The 21,530-nt window shown below is 36.5% G+C and overlaps 2 protein-coding genes across 2 annotated transcripts in view; both read left to right on the top strand.

The window, feature by feature from the left end:
• The first annotated feature begins 2,167 nt into the window (after positions 1-2,167).
• Positions 2,168-19,498, top strand: LOC117327815 (cell wall protein IFF6-like). The gene is made up of 6 exons (XM_033885014.1): positions 2,168-2,281; positions 10,062-10,422; positions 11,492-13,395; positions 14,922-14,986; positions 16,544-16,685; positions 19,392-19,498. The coding sequence occupies exons 2-5, from the start codon at positions 10,086-10,088 to the stop codon at positions 16,617-16,619; spliced, it is 2,382 nt and encodes a 793-aa protein (XP_033740905.1). The 5' UTR covers positions 2,168-2,281; positions 10,062-10,085; the 3' UTR covers positions 16,620-16,685; positions 19,392-19,498.
• The window catches only part of LOC117328419 (E3 ubiquitin-protein ligase rnf213-alpha-like), a 71,639-nt gene continuing 66,780 nt past the window's right edge, over positions 16,672-21,530 (top strand). The window contains exons 1-2 of the mRNA XM_033885947.1: positions 16,672-16,685; positions 19,392-19,594. Coding sequence (XP_033741838.1) covers positions 16,672-16,685; positions 19,392-19,594 — 217 coding nt within the window. The remainder of the gene's footprint in view (positions 16,686-19,391; positions 19,595-21,530) is intronic.

Raw genomic sequence — 21,530 nt, 5'->3', positions numbered from 1 at the left:
TGACCTTCATTAAAGGTCACATGGGTCAAATAGGCTATAATCTTCAAACAACTTCTTCGCAATAACCAAGAGACCCAGGGACTTGATATTGGACCTGTAGCATGCTGGAGTGAAGGGCTACAAAGTTTGTTCAAATAAATGATGTTGACCTTCATTCAAGGTCACATGGGTCAAATAGGCTATATTCTTCAAATGACTTCTTCTTAATAACCAAGAGGCCCAGGGACTTGATATTGGGCCTGTAGCATGCTAGGGTGAAGGGCTACAAAGTTTGTTCAAATGAATGACCCTTGACCTACATTTAAGATCACAGGGGTGAAATCGGCTTAAATCTGTACACAATAATTTTGCGATAGCCAAGAGCCTCCTAGACCAGCTATTAGGCCAATAAAATGCTGGAATGAAGGACTAGAAAATTTATTAGTATGAATAAACCTAGCTTACTATGATAATCAGCATAGTATCTGTAGAAATGAACTCAATCAACTTCAAAGTTGCTGTAGAGCCAGGTGAGCGATACAGGCCCATTGGGCCTCTTGTTAATGATTTGACATTGAAACGTTGTACACACCTTCATAAGAACAAGTTCTTAAAAATATTACCAAAATAAACCACTTTGAACGAAATTTGGATTAAATTTTTTTTAGCCCTGTCACCGTGAATGAAGGTCATGGTCAAAGATAAACGTAAAATTTGTGCCAAAAATAAACTTGACCGCAAAACTTGCACATTCTGTTTCAGTGGGTAGTGTTCTTTCATATGCGTTGAAAAAATACTCCATTTGGCAAGGCCCTGGCCTTATCGGCTAACCAATTTCAAACGAAAATGAAACAAATAATGCTAAAATACATTGTATGTAAGTTTCCTTTATACATTTATGTAAACTAAAGTAAAATTAAGCCCTTTCCCAGGGGGAATGTGAAACCCAGGGACCATGAAATTAACAATTTTGATAAAGCACCTTCCATCCATGAAGAGTTATACATTGTTCTGCCAAATCTAGGTCTTGAGACGATTTGAAATATCAGTCAATTTGACCCCTTTAGGCACCACATCTCAGGCCCCAGAGGGGTTATATTAGGGACCATATAATGTTTACAATTTTGGGAGGCCTTCAGCCAATGAAAGTTTCTGCAAAATTTCATCAAAAATAGTTCAGGACTTTTTCGAGAAGAAGTTGAAAGTGTGAAATGTTTACTAGCAACTTTCGTGGACGACGCACGACGACGGACGAAGCCGGATTGGAAAAGGTGATATCAAAATTAAAAATGAAACAAAAATTAATAGAAAAATTGTATAAAACTGGCTTGTTACTGATGGAAAGGAGGTAGGTGGTTATGTTTGCTTGCTATTTCAGTTTGGGGCTTCTCGATCTTTGTCACCAATGAAATTCAGCTTGGCCTATTTCGTCCAATGAAAAACGGTTTATACCCTTGACTCTAATAAGGAATGTTGCACCATATTTCAGACTTACAATAAGTGATCAAACGAAAATGATAATATATATACAGTTTTGAAAAAGCTCGTTCATAAACTGTCACAGTAGATCTATGTATGTCCATCACCAATACCGGGTCACAATTAAGGACATAAAACGTGTTGGGGTTTCCTGAAAATGTCCTATAATCATTATTAGGAATAGTCGTGTTTCTCGGAAACGAAAGTGAAAGCAGGAATTTCTACATTGCAGTATGATTTTCCGAAAACGGCCACAGATATATACGTATTGTTTTACATCAAATACAACAATTCAATCAGTTCAGGATATTGTATCAAGAATAAAGTACTAAAACCATACCTACTATAATATGCTAGTGTATACTGTATGATTTTTATTATTTTTTTAAACAAGACCCAAATCCGGAAATTATGTGCACTACCAGTACAACCTAAATCATGTTAGTTTGTACTGGAAAAACAGTTTGGCAATCGGAACTCCTCGGGTTATCCGATTGACAGTTTGGTTGTTCTACTTTCGCTTTCATTTTAACAAAATAAATTAAATTTACATTATCTGTTTTTTAAATGATTAATATCATTTGTGTATTTTTTCAGTCCATGATTCTTACAAATCTGTACATTGGATTCTAAACAGCGCAATGAAATATCCCGTTCGCTTTCGATCTCGTGCCTTTGCATTGCTATATCTCTGTCACGTGACATCACTATTCTTGTCGCAGCCATAGGCGCAACTGGGCACGGTTACCGTACATCAGAGTAAAATTGTCATTACATCTCTAAATGTCATTTACACGAAGATGTGATTGCAGATTTGACTGAGGTAAGCAGATATAGACATTTCATAGTAATTTAAAACAGTTTTAGAAACGCTAACACCAGCAACCTGGTAACATCAAAATGTTAGGCCTACTTGGCAAGTGTGTTCGGACATTTTACCGACGCCTGATATACCGAAAGTAGAATTTATAGTTCACATTATCGGCTTATAACCTGTGTCATTTCTAAAAACGTTGCAAATGGACATCGTTTAGAATGTTGATTTGATTGTTATTATATCGTATGACTTGTGTATAAGTTGTGACAGATTCGCCTTGTTTGGTTCGATCGTTTGGCATTGAGGAATTGATTCATTTTGAGTTTCCTGTCCATGAGCGGCCATTGTTCGACCAGTTTTGGACTTTGCCACTTTGTATTATAAAATAGTTTATCAGATATCACTGCTATCAAACGCTATATAATTTATGATCAAATGTAATATTGATAATTTGAATATCACTTATGCAACATTAGCCCGAGTTTTCTCTGGCCCTGTCACCATGTCTGGTGTAGGGCCAGAGCGCACTACTATATGAAAACATGGAATTATCCGACACCGTTTGGTGTCGCTAAGAATTTGGTGAAATACAATAAAATCAGGTGTGACATAACACCTACCTTACATATATGGATAAATGAGATATCTATTTACCCCAAAACACCCCTTTAGTCCCACTTAGGTGTTTTATTTCGTCTGTATAGACCCTCGTTGTACACTAGCCAAAATTTCATACTTGACTCGGCGCCATATTGCTAACCATGTAGGTGGCGGTCGGCCTAATTACCCTAATCAGTGCGCGATGGAGCGAAAAGAAAAAAAATACAACATTTATTTTTATATATTTTACCGCTTATAATTCATAAATAATGAATTTTTAAATTGGATATAACAGGTTTTGGGAAATAATAAGCTTAGTTTTCTTATTTTAAACAATGTAAGACGAAAAACACAATAAATGATACGTGGTCTTTTCGGTCCATTGCGTTCCGATTCGGGTGGTTAGTCGTACTGTCACTTACAAAATGGCGGGTCAGCAGTACGAAATTTTGACTAGCGTAAAGCGAGGGTCTATACGGGCGGAATAAACCACCTAGATTGGACTAAATGGGTGTTCCAGGGTAAATAAATATCTCATTTATCCATATATGTAAGGTAGGTGTTATGTCACACCCGATTTTATTGTATATCCACCAAATTCTTAGCGACACCAAACGGTGTCGGATAATTCCACGTTTTCATATAGTAGTGCGCTCTGGCCCTACACCAGACATGGTAACAGGGCCAGAGAAAACTCGGGCTAATGCAACATGTACTGTAGTCTGGCTCGTGTACAAATTATAGCGTAATTAACAAGGATCAGAAAACCTTGGCCAATCACACTTTTTTAATTATCATTTAGCATAACTATTTTTGCTATGAACAGTAGCAAATATTAGTGCAATATTTGTTTTGATTATGGGTTTCATCAGACATCTTAAGCTTAGATAAATACATTTGTTTGCTTGTTTTAGCTTCTATTTTGTTGAGCATGTAAAACAACATACTAAACAATGAAACTTGTTGATCATGTAAAACAACATACTAAACAATGAACCAAGGTTTATTTTCAACATTTATGTTCTCAATATATAGGTTGAAAGTTGATTGTAATGAAAAGATTAATGCCGAACTGCAGTTGGAAATGATATAAAAAAAAAAATCTTAGAAATAATTTGATATCTAACTTTCTTGCTAAAGCAAGTTGAATTGTTGATGTAATGTTAAGAAATACAATTTTCCAGTTTATAACAGTACAGAAATAACTTTGTCTCACAGCGAGTAGTGGAAGTTTGGAACGTTTTACTAGAGAGCATAGTAACAGCAACACATGTAAAGACACTCAAGAATAGACTGAATAAACATTGGGCTTCATAGAACTTCTATACAACTATAAATCTACAGTTGTTGAATACATTATAATTAAGAGGTGGCTATTAAAAAAAAGTTGGCAAAAGCAGCTAAGCGAACTTTAAATGTTCCTGTACTATTTCTGATGTATCATTATTAGCTCACCTGCCCAAAGGGCAAGTGAGCTTATGCCATGGTGCGGCGTCCGTCGTCCGTCCGTCCGTCTGTCCGGCTGTCCGGCCGTCCGGCCGTCCGGCGTCAACTTTTTCATTTAAACAACTCCTTCTCAATAACCAAGAGGTCCAGGAACTTCATATTGGGCCTGTAGCATACTGGGGTGAAGGGCTACCAAGTTTGTTCAAATAATTGACCTTGACCTTCATTCAAGGTCACATGGGTCAAATAGGCTATCATCTTCAAACGACTTCTTCTCAATAACCAAGAGGCCCAGGAACTTGATATTGGGCCTGTAGCATGTTTGGGTGAAGGGCTACAAAGTTTGTTCAAATAAATGACCTTGACCTTCATTCAAGGTCACATTGGTCAAATAGGCTATAATCTTCAAACAACTTCTTCTCAATAACCAAGAGGCCCAGGGACTTGATATTGGGCCTGTAGCATGCTGGGGTGAGGGGCTACCAAGTTTGTTCAAATAAATGACCTTGACCTTCATTCAAGGTCACATTTGTCAAATAGGCTATAATCTTCAAACGACTTCTTCTCAATAACCAAGAGGCCCAGGGACTTGATATTGGGCCTGTAGTATGCTTGGGTGAAGGGCTACAAAGTTTGTTCAAATAAATGACCTTGACCTTCATTCAAGGTCACATTTGTCAAATAGGCTATATTCTTCAAACAACTTCTTCTCAATAACCAAGAGGTCCAGGGACTTGATATTGGGTCTGTAGCATGCTGGGATGAAGGGCTACTAAGTTTGTTAAAATAAATAAACTGTGACCTTCATTCAAGGTCACATTTGTCAAATAGGCTATAATCTTCAAACGACTTCTTCTCAATAACCAAGAGGCCCAGGGACTTGATATTGGGCCTGTAGCATGCTGGGGTGAGGGGCTACAAAGTTTGTTAAAATAAATGACCTTGACTTTCATTCAAGGTCACATTGGTCAAATGGGCTATATTCTTCAAACAACTTCTTCTCAATAAGCAAGAGGCCCAGGGACTTGATATTGAGCCTGTAGCTTGCTGGGGTGAAGGACTACCAAGTTTGTTCAAATAAATGACCTTGACCTTCATTCAAGGTCACATTGGTCAAATAGGCTATATTCTTCAAATGACTTCTTCTTAATAACCAAGAGGCCCAGGGACTTGATATTGGGCCTGTAGCATGCTTGGGTGAAGGGCTACAAAGTTTGTTCAAATGAATGACCCTTGACCTACATTTAAGGTCACAGGGGTGAAATCGGCTTAAATCTGTAAAAAATAATTTTGTGATAGCCAAGAGCCTCCTAGACCAGATATTAGGCCACTAAAATGCTGGAATGAAGGACTAGAAAATTTATTAATATGAATAAACCTAGCTTACTATGATAATCAGCATAGTATCTGTAGAAATGACCTCAATCAACTTCAAAGTTGCTGTAGAGCCAGGTGAGCGATACAGGCCCATTGGGCCTCTTGTTAATGAATGATCTCTTATACACGTATATACTGTATATATCATCCATCATTTGATTTGAACATTTTAGTTTTAATATTAGTGAAATGTGCATTACACATACAAACATTTTGTTATGTACTTTAAATGTATTTACTTTTATGGTGTAGATGGTCAGAAATTGAGCCTGTACCAGAAATAAACTGAACTTTGAAACAGAAGCAAAAATCTAAAAATTCAGTAAAGATTCAGGAAAAGTTGATGTACATTGCATTAAAAATGAAACTGTGATAAAAGGGCTGCTGTAGCCACCAAATTTAAGGGTTGTATGTTTGCACTTTAACACAATCTCTCCATGGTGGAGAGTAGATACCTTACAGAGAATAGAACCCATCATTTTTGATATGCCCTAAAAAAACTGAATATGTAATTGGCTTGGTGTTGTCTGTCTTTCATCGACTGTTTTGCAAAATCTGTTCCCATCTGATTATGGTATGGTGATCTATGTGCATCCATTTGTTGACTGTGCCAATTAAGATTGTACCCATTTGATTATTTCAGTATTTGATTTTTTTTCCAGAGTACATTTTTAGGTCACCTGAGACAAAGTCTCAAGTGACCTATTCTAATCCCCTTTTGTCCGTCGTCGTGCGTCCGTAAACAATTTACATTTTCGACTTCTTCTCCAAAACCCACAAACCAAATTCTATGAAATTTGGCAGGAAGCTTCTATGGCTAAAGGTCAACCAAAATTGTAAATTATATGGTCCCCACCCCCCAGGGGCCTGAGGGGCGGGGCCAAAAAGGGTCAAATTGACTAAAACTTCAAAAATCTTCTTCTCTACTCTCAGATATGCTGGAATCAAACACTCTTCATAGATGGAAGGGTCTTAAGGTGTTTTACCAAAATTGTAAATTTCATGACCCAGGGGTTTCACGTTTGCCCCTGGGGAGGGGCTAAACTTTACTATAGTTTATATAGGGAAATCACATTTTTGACTTTAATTTGTTTTATTTCTATTGGAATTCATTCTAATTTTGTAAACATTGTCAGCATGGGATGACAGTTTGATGGCATGCACATGTTGGCCCTGACTGACCCCCAGGGGCTGATGGGCGGGGCTAAAAAGGGCCAAATTGACTGAAATTTCACAAATCTTCTTCTCTACTCTCAGATATAATAGAATCAAATACAATTCGTAGATGGCTGGGTTTGAAAGTTCTTTACCAAAATTGTGAATTTCATGACCCTGGGGTCTCAAGTTTGCCCCTGGGGCGGGGCTAAACTTTACTATAGTTTATATAGGGAAATCACATTTTTGACTTTAATTTGTTTTATTTCTATTGGAATTCATTCTAATTTTGTAAACATTGTCAGCATGGGATGACAGTTTGATGGCATGCACCTGTTGGCCCTGACTGACCCCCAGGGGCTGATGGGCGGGGCTAAAAAGGGCCAAATTGACTGAAATTTCACAAATCTTCTTCTCTACTCTCAGATATGATAGAATCAAATACACTTCATAGATGGCTGGGTTTGAAGGTTCTTTACCAAAATTGTGAATTTCGTGACCCTTGGGTCTCAAGTTTGCCCCTGGGGCGAGGCTAAACTTTACTATAGTTTATATAGGGAAATAACATTTTTGACTTTTATTGGTTTTGGAATTCATTCTAATTTTGTAAACATTGTCAGCGTGGGATGACAGTTTGATGGCATGCACATGTTGGCCCTGACTGACCCCCCTGGGGCTAATGGACGGGGCTAAAAAGGTTCAAATTGACTGAAATTTCAAAAATCTTCTTCTCAAGACTGAAATAAGGTGGAATCAAATACTCTTTATAGTTTGAAGGGTCTTATGGTGCTTTATTGAAATTTTTAATTTCATGACCCTGAGGTCACAAGTTTGCCCCTGGGGAGGGGGTAAATTTTACTATAGTTTATATAGGGAAATCACATTTTTGACTGATTTGTTTTGATTTCTATTGGAATTCATTCTGGTTAACATTTTCAGCATGGAATGAAAGTTTGATGATATGCATATGTTGGCCCTGACTGACCCCTAGGGGCTGATGGGGGGGCAAAAAGGGTCAATTAAATAAACTGAAATATTTCAAATCTCAGGTGACCGTTAAGGCCCATGGGCCTCTTGTTAATATCTCTCTTTGAAATGTTGTAGGCTTGTTATCGTAATACGTACTTTTTGTGTAACCCTGAAATTTTTTTTTTATTTCTGTGTATGATTTTGTCTGGAGAACTCCCAGTGTATGAAAGTACATGTATATCTGAAAAATTCCTTAGACAATATGTCTACAGAAAATTGAAATCCCATAGCCAAAGTCATTTTTCCATAGACCCACTTTGTAAACATATTGTTGAAAGTAGCATAACTGTCATGCAAACACTTGCATCATCAAGCAAATTATCATATGGGTAAAACAAACTCTATTGTAAGCTCCGATTTCATATGATCATTTGTTAGAAAATATTGGAATGTTGTTTACATGAATTGTAATGTATGTCAGGACTCAAACTTTTCATAGCCAATGGGGCCAACACTTTGAAATTTTACATAGACTGACCAGGTTTTCTATAGCCTCTGGCCATCGGACCACCTTCACTTTCGAACACTGAACTCCTGCTTATTTTCCACATGAACTCTTTGAACATTCACAGTGGCATTTTGACAGACATTTGATTGTTCCTTTTAACATTTGTGTTCACTTGATACAATAATGTATGTCTTTTTGACACAGGACTGGCCATCTTCACTAGCCAAGTGTTTTCAATACAATAGTCCTGTCAACATGATACTTTTCAGGAAAAGGGAGAGAATTGTATTGAATGCACCTGGCTAGCGAAGATGGGGACAGGTATACTGGTATAGAATTCTGCCTCTCTTGTCAATGATGGAGACATGTTTAATAACTTGATAAGGAAACTGGAAAGTGGAATGAAAGTGAAAGTTATCATTTGATTAGTTGCCCAATGCACATGATATGGAGTTATTGAAAAAAAACCCCAAAAATCATGGTTATTTTGTGATGCTTTTACTAGTATGATTATGAGAGACGCAAAAGCAAATTATATAAGAACTTTAAGTGCCTATAGGGGCTATCGGCAAAGACAGAATCATTCTGACCTCAACGGGGTGAATATTTCTACAACAATACCCATTAAGTTAAGGATGGGATGAATAATTTTTTCACCAATACACAAAACATAGAACACTTTCTTCTGCTGCAAAGTATTTGTTTTTAATTTCATGATATGATTCATGCATTCATATCATTGGAGACGTCAATCTGTTTAAGATGAACCTTGGATCATTATGCACCATAACTCATCAATGAGATGGACAAGGGGAGGTAACTTGTACATAATGCATTCTCATTGTGAAAAGCTTTTTATACTTGACATGAATCCGCATTGCAAACAAATCACTGAAACCAATAAGGTCGACCCATTCATTGGTGACAAACAATAGATTTCTGAGAAAAGCCAATTCTTTCCCGGGGAAACTTTTACAGGGGGAAAGAATTGACTCCTACACCGGTACATATAAAAGCAGTATATTGAATAAACAACTTTAAAAACACTAAAAAAATATTACGGACAGTAATTGACGGGAATGTTGCAGGGAAATGATTGTGATATGGTTGATCCAGAAACATGATGGACATTGAGAATAATGCTGATCTAAGAATTTAAACACCAGAAACATACATTTTTCATAAATATAACAAAGTTCATTTAGCATTAATGGAAGTCCAATAAGTTCACCCTTCTATCCCATCTATTGTCGAGGTTAATCATAGCTAGTACACCATATGAAACTAATACTTTTCAAGTCACTAAATGTTCCTGTAAGTAACATGATTATTATCACTGACCATCAAGGAATCCAATGTGGACATAGTTACCACTGACCATCCTTATTCTTGGTTAGATACAATGTAGTATGAGTACTGTTAGATATAAATCATGTTTCTGTGGGGACTATATGATATCTATCATTCTGTTGTCCTTGTGTTTGTCTTCAACAGTACAGTATGTTACTGGAACTTAATACTTGGGGCATACATTCACCTAAGTGTACGTATATCACATATCCAAAGTAAGTCACTGACTTACATTTTGACCTTCGATCTACCTCAGATTTGGGACTAATTCACCAAATTGTTTTGTTACTATCTTATTTTAGTTTTTGATGTTATGTATTGTTGATGAACATGGCCTAGCCAGTTCCATCATGTAAAATGAGTTATTTTCATGTGTTACAGGGGAATTGAATTTTAACCTTTGGCATGGTGAAGTGTCAAGGTTTGAATGAAGATCGTGGACCGTGTGGACTTGACCTACAGGAAGCTGCCAGGTTCTGTCCAGAATGTGGTACACCTGTACCAAAACGTACTGTTTTGGAAAAACCTAAAGATACTGTTCCTTGTCCTGGAACATATGAAGGAAATCCATGCAGCAACACAGAACTTACCCATGGTCAGAGATTCTGTGTTTTTTGTGGATGGAAAGTAAACCAGTCCATATTTGAGCCAGGGTCCATAGTGTGTGGGGCAGACAGGGGAGAAACACGGTGTACAGGAATCATCAAGAAAAATGAAACTACCTGTCCCATTTGCGAATCTGGTAAATTCTACTCCCAATTAAATTCTTATCAATCTCAAAGTATGCATACATTCTGGTAAGGGACATTCCTTGGAAAAGACACTCTATGCCATGTGAAAATTAAGTCCACTATAATCAAGATCAGTTTTTACCAGGCTCCTTAGACCTTTAGTAATAATAGCTGTCAGAAGTATTTGTTGATCTTCCTTTCTGAATAAGGTAGATACATTTTCAATATTTCTTATCTATTTGAGTAATGGAGAAACTTTATCCTATCTGTCTTTGAGTAGTTTTTGTCCTACCAGTGATGAAAAGTGGCTAAAGCAGCAATTTTCATGGTGTTTTTTTTTTGTGGCAACATTAATATTCACTGGTCACAGCAGTGATGGTCGGTGTGGTGGTTAATATTTGTCGTTAAAATCTAACTTAGGGGAAGTTAAGGTAAATCCTTTAAATTGATACTAATCATGACTGACTGAATTGACTTCGATGAAATTTAGTCTGGAGCATTATTGGGTAAAGGATATCCGATATTGTATAAACAAAGGGTGGGGCTGCTGTGGGTCTGCAGTGGGGCCAAAGGGTGGGTCCAACAGACAAAATTAAGGTAAATCATTTAAATTGCTACTAGTGTATAAAAAGAGGGTAAGGCTCTCCTGGAGCCAGTGGGGCGGGGCCCGGTAGGGGAAATTGAGATTAATCCTTAAATCGCTACTAGTCCTTAACAACTGAATGGTTTGGCCAGGATCACTTTTGGTCAATTTAGATCCAATGTTGTATAAACATTGGAATGACAACATTTAATCTACATTTTGTTTGAACCATTGTTGGGAGAGGCAGCTCAAAAAGTAGGAAATATTTGTAATATACTTAACAAGTAAAGAAAGGTTATAGTGTACTTTGCCGTACACCAGATGTTGGTCGGTTATACAAATATTTTTCAGTTTCGGGATTAATCATGCATGGAATTCAAAGATGGTTTCATAGAACAAAACGATTTTTATCACTTTATTTGAGTTTTTTTTCAGTTTAAATTTCGTAAAACACTTGATGTAAGTAAAATTGTAATGACAGCTTTACTTTATTACAGAGAAAGGTGTTGCACCACCAACAATACAGAAAGACCAGGTAAACCCTGATAATGGTAAGTCTGTGATCCAGTCACAGTCTGGGCATGGGAAATCAACTCTAAAAAGAGAGCAGTCTGAGAAAGAGAGTGTGGAAAACCCTGCTACAGCTCAGTCAGCAAATGATAAACCAGGGACCCCTTTTCAGTGGTCAGAGTCTGATCGAGATGGTGCAGTGTTACCACCAAAAATCCCTCGTCATACAGAAGGAAAAGAGAGCGACTGTAAAGAAGTGGACATTGAAATTGACGAATCTAACGTTAGATCCAGTCTTGAGAACCAAACACTACTAGGACCTGAAATTTCACAGCAATTCACAGGACAAAAATCTCAGACTTCTGCAGCAAAGTTGAAGTTTATATATGGTGAGGGAGCAGAAGGTTCTACAGGTATAGACAGAAACAAGTTACAACAAGGAGAAACATCTGATGATACAACTCAACTACCCAACCAGAGAGACAACACTGGTTCTACAGGTACAGGTCAGCAATTACCAGAAGGACAAGGAAATACTTCAGAACCACCAAGATCAAAAATCAAAATTTTGTATGGCAATGAAGATAATAAGGTTGCACCAGGTGCCCAAAGTACCTCAGAGAATGATAGTTATACTCCGACACAGACATCACGTAGATTCCAGGCCAACATCAAAATTCTTCAGAATAATGAGAAATCAGGTGAAAGCCCTTGTGAGAAATCAGAGAAGAGTAATGGTAATAAACCTTATCAAGGAGATACTTGGGAGCCAACATATTCCATTACTGGGGATCAGACCAACATGCTGTCAGCACAAACCTTTACAAGAGATGTTGTTTCTGATGTCACAACAAAGTCTGCATCTAGTCCTGAGGACATCACAGCAAGAGGGGATGGACCAGCACCAGAGCCTATGTCTATACAGGAGAGTGGGACAGACGCTGCTTCAGCCCTTCCTAGCCATGCAGTACAACTTCCACCAGAGAATGACAGCAGTAAAACCACAGCAAGAGGGGATGGACCAGCACCAGAACCTATGCCTATACAGGAGAGTGGGACAGACACTGCTTCAGGTCTTAGCCATCCAGTACAACATACACCAGAGAATGACATCAGTAAAACCACAGCAAGAGGGGATGAACCAGCACCAGAAGCTAGGTCTATACAGGAAAGTCGGACAGACACTGCTTCAGCCCCTCCTAGCCATCCAGTACAACATCCACCAGAAAATGACAGTACTCAAGTCAGCAAGTCACAGAAAGGCATTTTCAATTTCATCGGTGGTTCTAGGCAAAAGACTAATAATGATGTTTGGCAGAGTCCAGATATGAGGTTTGGAAATGAATCAAAATCAGATGAAATAAAGGATGCTCAGCTGTTTGGTGACAATAGTTCGTCTAGTACAGAAACTTCAGACATTTCAAAGTCCATAACAAAGGCATCAACACCATCTTCCCTTTTCTCTTTGAGTCAAAAATCAACAAATGATAGTGTCCATACATCTCCTGTAGAGACAGACATGGATATAGATACACACCTGCAAAATCAGAGTGCTGCTTCAGCAGTGAGCATGAGTGACAAGGAAAGTGAGTCTAGTAATGAGGATGATGATGAAAACAGTCTTAACCAAAATGAAGAATCCCAAAAGAAAAAACTCAAAGATAAGAAGACTGGCGGTGCCAAAAGCAAAAGAGGAAAAAAGAAAGAGAGAAAAAGGAGGAAAGAAGAAGAAAAAAAGAAAGAAAAGACAGATGTACCTGATAAAAAAGGGAAAGGTCAAAAACATATGGCAGGTTCAACATCAGGAAGAGAAAATGACAGCAAAGGTGATGCAAATAGCACAAACATTGGTACAGATGTGGATCAACGATCAGTTTCAAACCTAAATAAGGTAAATTCTTATTAAGATGATATAGATGAAGCCAGAAAGAAGTGACTTTCTTAGTTGCTGTAAAATGCTTTGCAGTCAATTAACACTCTTTGTAGATAACACTATGATCAGCAATGATGGGATATACCCACGGTATATAATATGTATCTGTTTCAGTACTAAGAAAATTAATTAAAGTAATCACTGCCTGTTTGTCTGTCTGTCCTTCCCTAAATTTTATTCCTTGCTATAACTTTGTTTATTGATGTGATTCATAGGAAACCTGGTCAAGTTGTTCAGATAACAAAAATGCACTCTCGGGTATAAAGTATGGTTCAAAGGTCAAGGTAATCTGGTTCAAAGGTGATAGGTCAAAGGTCAAATTATATAGCTTTTCACTGATGAAGTTTTGTTATGACATGATGAAGAAAAGTTGTTCAGAATGAAACAAGGAGTCTACTGACCAAAAGTCAAGGTCATCCTGTCAGAGACCAAGGTAACTAGGTTGAATGTTAATTTCTAATTTTATAGCTTTTCACAGACGAAATAAAACCAATCGAAACAAATCAATGAAGATTGCAACAGTATTTTGATTTCTGTTAGCAATGCAAATATAGAGCAGGAAGGAAACTTAGTAAATGTGAAATGTATATTTTACTTTCTTGCTATTAGTTTTGAAATCCAAATATCAAACGTCAACTTTAGCTATATGGGCAGATGTCTTTTTGCTAATTATAGGTAATATACTGCCACAATACGGGACCCTTTCTGACCTGTCAGTGTTTTAGTTATAACCCCCCCCCCCCCTCCCTTTTGAATGATCCATCCAGACTTTTGATTTAAATGTTTTTTGTTCTATTTTACATTGAAACTTAACATGATGTTACATTGTGATTTACAAACCAAAATATACTTTCAAAAAGTCATCAATGGCCATTTACAGAAAATCAAACTTTCTGAAAATTCACATGATAATACAATGTGAAGTGCTGATGCTCATTATGAGTTTAAAATCATAGTTACTAGAAATATAACTACAGGAATATACATTAAAGTACATCATATAAGGCCCTTTCAGATGGCAAAAGGTTCTAAAATATCACATGCATGATGATAAAGTTGCTAATGTTAAGGTCAAGGTCATAGTGTAAGTTGTATGTTTGCAGCAAATAGGTAGTAATTCTATGTCATTGTACGACTGGGGATAAGTTCAGGTATAGACACGGACACATTGTGGGGCTGTCACTGATGTGTCAGTAATCTAGTTAATGTATTTTTCAGGAAATTCTGATACAATTTCGTTTCTGTAATGCAAGAGTATCTCGCTTTCCGAGACTGTCTCACAAACTCAGGGGAGTTCCCACTTGTTGAATGGTAAAGCATTTAAGTTAAGAAATGTGTTTCACAAATGTTGTTTTCTTTAAGTTATGTCATTTATAAGTTAAAATTTCCTGTCATACATTTGATAATAATTAAGAAGATTGTCATTTAACAAGGCTAAAAATTGCATTTGGTATTAAATTTTGAGATTTTATTACTTTCAACAGGCTGATGCCAGTTCTTCATCAAAGATGTCTGATTCAGTTTCATCAAATGCTTCAAATAACAGAAGGTAAATTTTATTACTATGATTATTTTGGTTTGTGGAGGATTTTTCTCAAATTTCACTAGTAGGTTCTCTAGGTGTTCAGAATTGCGCGGATCCAGGATTTTCGAAAGGGGGGTCCAGTAATTTAGTGATAATGCAAGTGCCATAGGCGCAAGCCGAATATTTTTTCCATTTTTAAGGCTATGAAAAAGTTTTCCTCCTCCGAGGTGGTCCTGACCCCCGGGAGTAAAGGACATTTGGTTGAGGACAAATTGGATCCCTGAATATGACACAAGATTCTTGGGAGACATATTTTTGATTAAAATAAAACAATCAAATCTAACCAGAGAGTTCAATACTTCAGATTTGTATCATGTATATTTTGCTCCCTTGCCACACGATGCAAATGTTGTCTGGAGGACTCCTCTTAAATTTGTGAACCAGTTTCAGTGAAACTTTACACAAATAACATGGGTGGTATAAGGGAGCATATGAAGATGTGCATGGATTTTTTTTCTTCAAAAGTTTGGTTGCTATGGTAACTTGTCACTATAAACATGTTTTCTAATAAAGGGTCATAACTCTTTTAGTCATTTGACCAGTCTTGTTCAGGATTGGTTAAATGGTGAAACTAAACAAAAACTATAATCTGACATATCAGGTGTTTCTGAAAATATTACCTTGGTAACGCAATCCTGGCTTCTGATTGAACAAATTTTGGATATTGGCCGATTTCGACCTGTTACAATTCTACTTATTAGGACATGAACATCACTGTTGTTTTTGTTGCATGACAACCAAGCTGAAGCACAAAATTTCTCTCATTCGTCAAAATGTAATTATTGGCCAATTCTGACCAAATTTGGTGTACAGGGGTATTAGATGATGCCAATTACCATGAGGAAGCAAGTAGTCTTCTTGGTTGAAATTAAGATACTGCCCTAGTTCAACTAATTTGATATTAAGGTGCATTAGAGGTACTGAATATAAAATTGATGAGGAGATGTTGCAAGACAAGGGAATAGTATATGTCGAGGGAAATCAAGGTTATACATGAAATATTGAATTCAATGGAACTGACACTAAAACATTTGATGTATAAACTTCATCTGTGAGGAGTATTAGTTATTCTCAGGGTGAAAGTTCTAGTTTTGAGTTTGATCTAGAAAACAAAATGGCTGATATGTAATTTTTTGTATTAACTAAAGGTAAATTTCTAATTCACAAAAAGTTAGATATCTCTTCCCTTGGTTTCTTGTTCACTCAATCAGGTGCCCATTTGATTTTTTGTCTGATCGAGTCTGAACGAGAAAGCAAAATTTTTTCAGTTTAATTTTTAATTGCTATTTCTGATTTCTCAGAAAATCTTCTCCAATATGTCTTTAAATTTCATGAAGGCAGAGAAAAGGTCATATATATAGAACAAATAAAAATCATTCAATGGTGGTCAAAAAGATCCCTTTTGGTTCTCGCTAACAGGTATCCATTCTGACAGCTTTATAACTTGCACCATAAACCTTAAGAAAACAAGAATCAATGTGCTGTACACTCATATAATCCCTTCCCCCTTTTTTCTTGCAGATCAAATGCACGGACACATTGTAATAACGTAAAAGTTGTCTTTCATGCTGTGTTTTCTGCTTTCAATTCTGAATGATGCAAAAGGAGGTGCTTTTATATGGTTGGCGCTGAATGTTCCACACATAAGGATGGACGTTGTAAAGTAAGTAACATTTAACAAAGAAACATATATTTGCTCATTGTACTGCTATAGGTATCATGATATGTAACCTTACAATGTTACATCATATTGACCTTTGAATGTATATGCAGCAAACAACTTCATTTTGTTCAGTTTATATTCCAGCAAATAACTGTACGGCATATACAGTGCAACTTCCGAAAACCGAACCTTCTAAAAACCGAACACCTCTGAATACCAAACGAATTGGCAATGTACGGAATGGTTCCTTCTTTATTATAGTATTAAACAACTTCCAAATACCGAACCCTCTGATTTCCGAACACCGGACCAATTTTGTGTCCGGTCCCCGTTAAAATATACGAAAAATTACTTCTGAAAACCGGCCTTACCTGAGCAATCATGCCACGAGGTCCGGTCGGTCAACCATGAAACAACACCTGTGACGGGTATTGTGTTAAGCCTACTAATTATGTGTCTTGACCAGCGTATACATATAGGTGATTTGTAAGGTAACCAATACATACCCCGAGGGGTATTATGATGATAGTGTACATGGTATAATCAACACGATAATTATGAAACAATACCACACTTCATTGAAGCATGGCGGATTGTTTATCTTCTCAATACAAGTAGAGCTATAGAAAGAGTTTCGCATTTAATATAAATGAGGCCCAAAGTGGGTGTTTTTACAGGGTCAGAAATATACACACTGAAAGGAAGCCAGTGTCCTATTTGTTTTTATTCCGATGTCGGGATACGACCGGTATCGACTGATCGATTGTAATTAATATTGAAACAACACATCTTCACACACTTTCATATCATTCGAATTCCGTTTTTGTGAAATAATTAGCATGTATACTCAAAACAAATGTAACAGAGATTGGGTAATTTTTCTTTTTACAAATAAACAAAAAAACCTGGCCTGACCAATGAAAATCTACCACGGCACATCGTAATTCTAATCAAAATTAATAGGTGTCATTTTTACGTTAGCGATCGCCACGTTAATAACTGATCGAAAATTGAAGAAAAATGTGTCAAATACATGTACCCCTTATCGGGCCCCACCACATGGCGAAGCTTCAGTCATACGTAACAGAATGTAGGTCGATCGTGAATTGCAGTTACATGTACAAATACTGTATATAACTACGGTTATAGTCATTTTCATTTATTAATAATCTGCAATATATGCATTGATTTACTTCCATGATATTCATATTCTTCAAAAAAAAAAAAAATTTTCAACGTACGTACAGTAAGCTTAGTGCCATCTAGTAACAAAACATCGTCGAGTCAATTATATCCGGAATTCGACAGGGTCATTTCCATCAACTTCTCAAAACCGAACCCTCTGTAAACCGAACAAATATCCATGTCCCGTGCATGTTCGGTTTATAGAGGTTCCACTGTACTTGTTATAGGGTTAAATATAGTCATTCATATTGCACAACATTGTATTATAATCATTATTAACACGCACACATGATGTATGCAGCGACACAATGCGTACTATTGGCACCTGTATTTCATCCTCAGATTTGGTTATAATTGTGGCAGGTGTTATTTGATAACTCAATTCAAGAATATGAAAAAATGACATTTATTACCAGCATTATACCAAATTATATGTGTAAAGAACAGGTAGAGCTATCCATGTGTACAGGTTTGCCTACTCTGTAAATACACAGTTACTGGCAATGCCGCAAAGTGTTTGCATCTTCTAGATAGTCATGGCTTGCATGAACAGGTCCCTGCTGATTCCTTTTGCCCATTCGACCACCTTTTCATTGTAACTGACGCTGTTTTGGTTTTCATCACCAGACAGCAATTTTTAGCTCATCTAAGGGCAAGTGAGCTTATGCCGCGTCCTGGCGTTCGTTGTCTGTCCCTCTTCTGGCTGTCCGGCCATCTGTCTGGTCAAATAGGCTGAAATTTTTAAACAACTTTTCTATAACCAATAAGCCTTGGGACATGATATTGGCTCTGTAGCATGCAGGGACGAAGGGCTACCAAGTTTGTTCAAATGAATGACCTTGACCATAATTTAATTTTGAAAGAGTTAAATTGGCCAAAATATTTAAAAGACACCTTTTCAAATAGATGCGGGACCCTTATATCTGGTCTCATCAATTTGTTCTTAATTATGTTAAAAGGATCACTGGATAGCGGATGAGCCATTTTTGTCCATTGGGCCCTTGTTGTATACAGGTGTGTGGTGTGTTGTGTGCATGTTTTGTCATCTATGAGGCAAGACATTTATATATCCAGACTATTGATCAGCAGCGAGAGATTTCCCTTTTATAATTATCAAATAGCATCTTTATGTACATGTATATATCTCAGTAAAATCCAATTATCCTTTTTCTCCATAAGGCAATGCACTTTACATATGTATGCAAAAGTAAAAAAAATAACAGTACAAAAAAACTGTTTTACCATTATGTCACTTAAAAATCTTTTAACAAATCTCTTAATAACCAAGAGGCCTAGGGTCGATTTTGGACAGTAGCATGTTTTGATAACAAATGGAAAAGCTTGTTCATTTGGATGACCTTGATCTACCTTCAAGGTCACAGTTATCAATTGTGTTAGATACTTTATCTAAAAACAAAAACAACAACTATCGGTATGTATTTCAGAACTCAGATGACCATTGAGACTCATGGCGCTCATGATTTGTAGTAAAGAGTTGTACCTCTTGCATTTTATTTGAAGGCAGTTTGATGATGGCAGTGTGGAGTTTACAGCAGAGTGCTATTTGCCAAAAGAGCTAATGGACAGGGCTATCAACTACGCCTACTGTGTGGATAACACCACTGGCCATAGGCAGTTCATTTCAGAGCTTTTCTATGATGGTACATCTCCACATGGGAGTATTGGACGCTTTTTGAACATTCGGAGAAGAAGCCTCTCTAATGGTAAGGTGGTCTTAATTGACCAAAAATTGGTGAGTTTGTGAATGAAATAAAGTAGAAAATATGAACAATATTTGATAAATTGACTTTAATCCTATTGTAGGTCATTCCATGAACAATCTTGTTAGATCACCTTGAAGCAAGGACTATTGTGAGCTTATGCAATGGTTATTATTAGCTCACCTGGTCCAAAGGACCAAGGTGAGCTTATGCTATACTGTGGCGTCTGTCTGTCCATCTTCCGTCTGTCCGTCGTCCGTCTGTCTTCCGTCCTCCATCAACAATTGACTTCTTCCTCATAACCGCAGATAAGAATTTGACCAAATTTGGTCAGAAGCATCTGTATGGGGTGGGGACTAAAAATTGTTCAATTGATATAAACGACATCTTCTCTGAAACTTAACGACTGGTAGCACCCCTATGAGGAAGGGATTCACAATTTACAAATGGTGGGGCTAACCCCCCAGGGGCCTGAGGGGCAGGACCAAAATTGGTCAATTAGGCACAATTGATATAAACGACATCTTCTTTCTCAGTATGCTGATGACACATCTCTAATTCTTGATGTATCAGAATGATCACTACAAGAATCTATGAAAGAATTGAAATATTTTGAAAGAATATCTGGGTTAAAAATGAATTTGGGAAAAACACAAGTGATTTGGATCGGAAATAAAAAATATAGCAAAGACATTTTGGCTAAGGAATGGAATTTGCAATGGGGGCAAACAAAATTTACTTTTCTTGGCATTGATTTTCATGTTGATTTATATTGTATTCCAAAGTTAAATTTTGACAAAAAACTGGTGAAACTTAAAGCATTAATAAAGGTATGGAATAGGAGAGGTCTTACAGCTATAGGAAGGATAGATATTATAAAATCTTTATTGATTTCACAATTTAATCACCTGTTTATCTCTCTTCCAAATCCAGATAACACCTTTATCAAAAGTTTAAATACTGAAATATACAGCTTTCTCTGGAACAGTAAGATTGACAAAATTAAAAGAGATGTAATCATTAAAAATTATTCTGAAGGAGGACTTAAAATGATCCAAATTAAAGCATTTATAGATTCATTAAAACTCTCATGGATTCGAAGATTACTTACAACATCTGGAACATGGCAAAGTATTTTGAGTTCCAGTATTGACGAAAACCTTTGTCGAACATGCCTTTATGGTATAATGAAAGAATTCAAGTCTATGATAGTAGTGTTTTTTTTTTTTTTTATAAAAATTGGTACAGAATAGGGATAGTAGTAGTTAATGACTTGAAAAAAAGATGATGATAATTTCCTTAGTTTTCTAGATTTTAGAGAAATATATGGTGTAACAGCAAACTTCTTACAATATCAAGGTATTATAACAGCTATTAAGGAACTTTGTAGTCAACATGGCTTGATCCATCCAAAAATAGAAACACCATTCATCCTAAAAAATTTGGCAATTTTTATGAAAAAAAAGAAAGGTGCTAAAGATTTTTATCATATATTTAGTAAAAATGATGTAATTCCAACTGGTAAAAAAAAATGGGAAGAATATTTTGAATCAGAGGATATTGATTGGAGAATAATTTTTAATCTTCCGTTTTCTGTTACTAAAAATACTAAATTACAATGGTTGCAATTTAGGATTAATCGCCATATTCTGACCATGAATTCATATTTATTTAAAGTGGGATTATCTGATAGTCCTTTATGTAGTATTTTCAAAACTGAAATTGAAACATTGGAACACACATTATGGAATTGTGAGAAAGTACAAAGTTTGCTACAAAACTTAGAAAATCTGTTAAATAACCTGTTTATCACATTTGAATTTAATAAAAAATCATTTCTTTTTGGTCTAACTGATTTTGGCATAAATAGGAAAGTAGATAATATGATACTCTTGACTATCAAACATTATATCTATAAATCTAGATGTCTTCAGAATAA

The sequence above is a fragment of the Pecten maximus genome, chromosome 5 (assembly GCF_902652985.1).
Source record: "Pecten maximus chromosome 5, xPecMax1.1, whole genome shotgun sequence".
Lineage (NCBI taxonomy): Eukaryota > Metazoa > Mollusca > Bivalvia > Pectinida > Pectinidae > Pecten > Pecten maximus.
The sequence above is the reverse complement of the archived record's forward strand: the minus strand, read 5'-3'. Positions and strand labels throughout refer to the sequence as shown.